The sequence below is a fragment of the Amphiura filiformis genome, chromosome 16, assembly GCF_039555335.1.
Source record: "Amphiura filiformis chromosome 16, Afil_fr2py, whole genome shotgun sequence".
Taxonomy (NCBI): Eukaryota; Metazoa; Echinodermata; class Ophiuroidea; order Amphilepidida; family Amphiuridae; genus Amphiura; species Amphiura filiformis.
The window spans coordinates 51,409,048-51,416,034 of NC_092643.1; the positions used below are offsets into that span (position 1 = coordinate 51,409,048).

The window sequence follows — 6,987 nt, forward strand, 5'->3', positions numbered from 1 at the left end:
GTTAGACCTGGTTCAACAGTTATTTACAATTTCTGCCATATATTATGAACGAAGTACCCGTTTCCACCTTCCAAATCATTAATATCGCTCTGTCACGTCACTCCGACTGTCACGGTCTGTCCCCAGAGTATGTCATCCCATGATACGCCAAAACTCAGTTTTTACGGCCCAATTCGGTGGCAAAATCGTGGTGTTGGCAATACGTAAATGCCTAATGACGATGACACTATCCAAAAGTGAAGTGAAATACACGCCACAAAGGAAGTACTTCGTAAAAACCCTTTCACTAATGTATAATAAGGTTACTATAATATATTAATATCCTGATTTGTTTAATTTAATTCAACATCCGTAATTATAGGTTTTGCAATGCCTATTGAAGTAGGCCCCTATTTTATTATTCCGATTTTAACAAATCTGTGGCCTTTTCTAACCTGAAAATTGAATTGATAAGCTTTCAACATGTTCAATATGAAACTTGTCAAAGTGACATGCAGGGGTGACATGATTCTGCGGTTGTATTATTAGAATTATGACTAATATGGTTCAGGGTGACCCAATCATTTTCTCTCCGCTTCTATTACTTTAGAAATGCTTCCTACTCGTCGTAAGTCCTTGCACTGCTTTCAGGGATCTGGAATGAGCGTTTTGACAGTATTTTTTGTGGGACATGAGAGCACATCAGACATATCGAATTGCATTCTAAATACGAAGAATGTCTTTCTGATATCAAATAGTTTTCATTTTTTGAAATTCACGATATAATACAATTTTATGACAAATTATTAAAATTTGATATTTTTCACATTTTTGATAACAGTCCTCGAAGTTAATTTTATAAATCTAATGATATATTCTTAAAGTGTATGTAGCTGGGATGAAAAGCCGACGATCAATTGAAAATTTTGACCTTTCATATCAAAGATATTGATTTTTTCCCAAAAAGACCTAGTTATTTTTTTTGGTGTTTTGGGAAAAAATCCATATCTTCAATAAATCATCAGATTTATTAAGTTTACTTCGAGTACTGTTAAATATCAAAAATATCAATTTTTAATCATTTGCCATAAAATGTGTATTACATTGTGAATTTCAATAAATCAAAATTATTTGATATCAGACGGACATTCTTCGTATTCAGAATGCAATTCGATATGTCTAATGTGCTCTAATGTCCCACAATAAATACTGTCCAAACGTTCATACCCCAGCCCTTAAGGCCCACTGTATACTTTTTATTCGACGTAGAATATTCGATGCAACATGCCATCGTTATTTTATCCATCAGCCATGTTAAATTAACTTCTAACAAACGTTTGATCACGTAAAATTTATAATAGCCGAACATTCGACATCAAATATAATTGAATAATTGAAATTTTGTGGGTTCGCTCGCATTTCAACACAAAATCATTGAAATGACCATTTTAGACCGATATTCAACTTCATTAAAACCAAAATTTAATAGTGGCAGGCCCTATTTGTTTAAATTTTCGCGCGCAATTGTTTCAGAAACGGGAGGGGAAGGGGAGAGAAGGGGGCCGGGGCGCCATTATGTATCATTAGCCCTGGGCGCCACAACCCTTAGCTATACGCCACTGATAATTGCTTTCCCGTCAACAAACATTCGTTTGAATGTAAAAATAAATTGAACTGGGTTGAATAACGAATACTTGTCTAAATCGGATATTTGAAGTAGTTTTTACTCTTTTTTTTCAGACACAGCTCAGCAGTGTGGTAGGTTCGAATCCCACAAATGAACAAAAAAGTGGTTTGACCATCAAATAAAGCCCTAAACCTCATGTGATAGAAATAAGCAATGTTGTCGTTCTTTGCTTTAAATTTTCGACCTACCCAAAAAACAATTTGACCCCTTGAAATAAATGAACCTCGTATTAAATATATACATCCAATTTCTTCACGGTGGATATAGCCTGGTGTACCACCGCTGAAAGGTACCGAATCGCCGGTCACCAATCCATTGGCACCCGTTGCCGCGTACCGCCTGGTGGCCTAGGCAATGTAGATACCCCGTTGCCGACTACCATCCCATCTGGCATGTCTGGTGGTACACCAGATGGTACTCGACAAAGGTGGTACACAATAAATGAGAAGTTGGATGTGTATTTCATAAACGTAAGACAACGTACATGTATTTGTAATTGATTAACACGAACAGACTCTTTATGGTCCAAATTGTACCCGTCCAGGTCACTTTCGGCCTTATCACACCTTTACTTTTTACAAAAAGCAGAAATATGTTTTGTTTTATGATTGGAAAAATATCTGATTTTGCAACACACTGATAATCGTCATTGTTTTTAACGGTTTGTTACGATTAGTTCAAACGGCAGAGGCGCGTTGGTTGCACCCAATGTACTCTTAAATGTAATCGGAGATTCCTCTGGTTTCTTGAAGGAAAATTGATGTAAGAGATGTGTATTACGAACACAAATAACCCTCAAATTGATATGGAATATAGACAATTAACGTTTTGTTACGATTAGTTCAAACGGTAGAGGCGCGTTAGTTGCACCTAATGTACTCTCAAACGTAATCGGAGGAGATTCCTCTGGCTTCTTGAAGGAGAACTGATGTAAGAGATGCGTGAAGTACACGAATAGTTCCATCTTGGCCAAGTTTTCTCCTAGACAAACACGTCTACCTGTTTAAAAATAAGAACAATGATAATAATACAGTTAAAATAAAATAGTAAAGTTGTAAAAACAAAACTAAAAACAAACACACAAACAAACAAACACTCTTAATAGACCGTCCAAGTTTTTAGCGTTACACTTTTGTCAAACTCCCTAATTTATACTAGAGCATGTCGGTATATGTTTTATCAGTCCAAGCGTGTAACTACTACTTACCAATACTAAACGGTGCATACTCGTTCTTGTGACACAGATCACCATTGCTATCCAGAAATCGCTCAGGTTTGAACTCTTCTGGTTCATTCCATGTATCCTGATTATGATGAATAGCCCAAAGATTGGACATAATCATTGTTCCTTTTGGAATAAAATATCCACGTAGAGTTGTATCCGCCGCTGCAGCATGGGGCACCCCTAGAGGTACGATACTGGCGATTCGTTGGACTTCCATGATGGTAGCTTCTGTAAAGGGCAGTTTGTCACCCACTCTTGGCAGAGAATTTCTACCAATGACTGAGTCAATTTCATCTTGTACACGACTCTGGATGTCTGGATATGCTATCATGTATAAGAAACACCAACGTAGTGTGGTGACAGTTGTTTCAGAGCCAGCGACGAAAAGTTGAAGCACAGAATGAATTAAGTTGTCATCTGTCAAAGAAACGATACCGCTTACATTTTCTTTGGTACTAGTAGTACTCACATTCATTTCATTCAGAAATACGTCTATATAATCTTTAAAATGGTCACTGTCAAAATTCTTCCTATGTTCCTTAACAATTTCTTTTGCAAAACGAACCAAATGTTCATTAGTTTGTTTGGTGGTCCTTTTGAAAGCAGGAAGAAAGTGTGCGAGGAATGGGACAAAAAGCAAAAAACCACCGGATGCCGATGCCTCAAACTGCGCATCAAGGTGGAGTAAAAGTTCTTGAAATTTACTATCGGTATACTCGAATCTTTTCCCAAACACAACTGCACAAATCACATTTGATATAGCTATGGTTAGAATCCGATGCGGGTCTATTGGATTGGATTGATATTTGGCGAATTCTTTGATGACATGTTCTGTTTCAGTTGAGATTTGGTCTTGGAATCTGGATTTGCCGATGCCAAAATCACGGAAGGTGCTGAGAGTGAAGCGACGCTGACGATTCCAAGTGTGCCCACAAGCGAGTAAAACTCCTGAAATACAAAGAAAACAAACACACAACACGAATGAACTAAAAGACTTCACAAAAGTATAAATGCGCCTATATGGCTTCAGAACTATTGGTTGTATTCAGAATGTTTTGATATAATAACGAAGGATGTTGTATTTACGCGCATTTTGATTCCCCGTTTGTCATTTAATATTAACAACATGGTAGTGCTGTAAAAATACCCGAATTTGAAAGTTGCAGTTTACACTTACAGCGATCATTGTTGTGCGTAGCTCGTAAAAGGTTCCTATACTCACTTTTGATATCAAATTTGGTATCAACCTTCGACGGAAAGTGTATAAAAAATCATTAGAAATTATTTTGCCATAAACTCATCAGACTCTGATTAAATGGGGATGGGACTAGTGGCGACTTTTTAATTTAGCTGTGTTTAATTGACATTAGGCACTTGAAACTTGAGTTTAGCGTCCCCCTTTTTCACCTCATAATGAGGCAACTATTTCATTATTCATTATTTTCAAGGTTTCATTATAGGCGCCTTTTACGAATGCTTATGCACTTTTGTTCATTCTATTTGGGTATCCCCAGTCCCAATATATTGTCACGAACACACATAAACGTTTATAAAAGTATAATTATCTTGCTTTTTGTTTAAAACAAACTCAATGTATTCCGAAGTATACCAATCTTCTTCACTCCAATTTGTACTATGGGGGGGGACTCATTTATACAAAAATAACAATCATGCAGAACATTGAATAATTATTATTGACACTAATTTGATAAAAATAGGTCTTAAATTATTTACAGCATAAACAATGTCCATGACTAGGATAAGTTCACTTCTAGTCTACCCTGGTATCATAGTAGACCGACGAGTAGGACCTGTTTTTTTTTCTTAGTTATCAACTATACTCACTGGACTTTCGCGATTCGTCTTTCTTGTCCCATGTGAGACAGTGATCATAGTGTGAAATGTATATAGTTTGGTAACTTAGAAAAAAAGGGTCCTACTCGTCGGACTATATCATAGAGCTAAATGCATACTAAATACATTGCCATAGTCTTTTGCGATGTAGTCAAACAATCGAAATGGCTCCTTACAGCCCGTACGGTACACATAGTAGGCTAGGCTAGGTAAGCAACCTAAAATTGGTATCATAGAGCAAGGGTAAAAAATCTGTGTATTTTTAATGCTTAAATATTTAGATGAATTCTTCCACTAGTTGTCAAGGTTTTCTATAATTTTTGAAGGCTTCAAATACAGAAAAAGGGGTTTAAAATTTTGCACAACCAAATTTCTTTCTGGTTTAGTAGTAATTTGCACAACAATGAATTATTTTCAGATTTTACATCTCAAACGCGGCACAGAATTCATCATCGCGGGCGTTCGGGACGCTAAACTCAGAATCAAGTTTCAAGTGCCTTAGTTACAAACTACTCAGGACTCCCCACTACCAGTTTTGAAGGGGTGGTATGCTCTTATATGTGCAATGCTGGTACGCTGAATGCAAAATTTGTTTTTCCAAACTATATTTTGGCTCTTTTTCGCACCCATTCATTTCGTACCGAATCAGAAAAAAAGAAACAAAATATATTTTGCAGTGCCGTATGTACATTTTCAAATGAAAGTATGCAATTTTGAGTTAAAATGAATAGGAAAAGAAAAAAAATTCTAACCTGCCGCTATCGGGAATTGAACACGGTACCTTGCAATCGTCAATTCAATGCGCTAGCCAATTGAGCTACCGAGCCATCTGCTCTAGCCACGTGTTGTTTTTGTTTTTGTTTTTGTGTGTTTTTGTATTGAAAACCACCCTAAATTATAAATTTTACATAATTTGAATTTACCTGTTTCAGATGCTGGTATAATGGCCATCTTTGGTCTATCGTTAAGAAGAGGGTTGCGAAACGCCTCTCTTACGGACTCGTAATCGTTAACCACCACGACCAGTTTTGTAGCGAGATGCATACTAAATACATTGCCATAATCTTTTGCGATGTAGTCAAATAACCGAAATGGCTCCTTACAGCCCGTACGGTACACATAGTAGGCTAGGCTAGGTAAGCAACCTAAAATTGGTAAACCCCACGGTCCTGGTGGGAGGTTGGTAGGTTTCCTGAAGAAATACAATATCACAAGAAACACTAACACAGCGATGAGAGCTGTGCTTGCATCAATCACAAAAGCTGCCATAGCAAAGCCAAACAAGCGAACGAACACAAGAAATATCAAAACGGTTTGGTGCCTATTGCTATTCGCAGCTATTAGTCGCACTACAATAGCTACGATAAGAACATGGACCAAAGGTTTATATGGACAGGTTATCAAGTCCAAAGGCATGTATTGCTATTGCATGAATATACAGAATATAGGCCCTCCGTCTATTTTGTCATGTACTCAGTCAGCTAAAAGCAGTCAGCTGATCGTTGTCATTTGGAGTCCGGGTTTGGAGTAAAGTCATATGACCGATGAACGAGGTCAACCATCTCTGCGACTGTGCGACAAAACGCTTTTAAAGCAATATTATAACATTTTCAAACAAAATAGATTAGCATTTCTTTGCCATAAAATGTTAGCTTTTACTGTCAGCTATATCCCTTTTATTTTTGAGCCGAACAACTACGGCAAAGCAAAGAAAATTGAATTTACTACCAGCGCACATGTCGCCAATACGTACCACTCCTTCGGTCATGTTGTGGTACGACCCTTTGTTGTATATATCACCGTCCCGCACGCCGTGACGTAAATGTGTGTTATGAACATCGTGTATGCGTTCGACTAATAATTCCATCGTAATAATAAAGCGCTGAATCAGCCTTTAATTCAAAATCACGGATTTTGACAAAACTACAACACTTAGAGTCTTGATTTTTGCAGGGTATATTGGTTTAATAAAGTACAATTTAATCGTGTAAAAAAGGAATTTTAAAAATTCAGTGAGGGCGTCTTCCTCAGCAAATGTTACGAAACAAGAATTTGTCCTTAAATATAAAAAAAAAATCCCTTTAAAAGGGATGCGTCTGGTCAGAGAGGAGATTGCATGCGTTGTAGACATGAAAACAGACTTGAAGAATCAGGAATCAAATACTAGTATATCGTCGGACGCATCACATACTGGTCTATCTCGAAAAACACGCATTTCGAGAAAATCGCAATTGAAAATCTT

The 6,987-nt window shown here is 37.1% G+C and overlaps 1 protein-coding gene across 1 annotated transcript; it reads right to left on the minus strand.

Moving 5' to 3' along the window:
* Positions 1-1,130: 1,130 nt before the first annotated feature.
* On the minus strand, positions 1,131-6,292 carry LOC140136170 (cytochrome P450 2J4-like). Its single transcript, XM_072157882.1, has 3 exons — positions 5,669-6,292; positions 2,874-3,839; positions 1,131-2,665 (listed from the first exon to the last, which is right to left on the minus strand). Exons 1-3 carry the CDS (start codon positions 6,159-6,161, stop codon positions 2,487-2,489), a joined length of 1,638 nt encoding a protein of 545 aa, XP_072013983.1. The 5' UTR covers positions 6,162-6,292; the 3' UTR covers positions 1,131-2,486.
* Between the last annotated feature and the right edge of the window lie 695 nt (positions 6,293-6,987).

Bases quoted from the DNA above. Each gene is read 5' to 3' on its own strand.
- LOC140136170 (XM_072157882.1), bottom strand. From the start codon at position 6,161: ATGCCTTTGGACTTGATAACCTGTCCATATAAACCTTTGGTCCATGTT. The intron at 3,840-5,668 runs GTAAATTCAAAT...TTTGTATTTCAG, and splicing joins TATACCAGCATCTGAAACAG to GAGTTTTACTCGCTTGTGGG. The intron at 2,666-2,873 runs GTAAGTAGTAGT...ATTTTTAAACAG, and splicing joins GTATGCACCGTTTAGTATTG to GTAGACGTGTTTGTCTAGGA.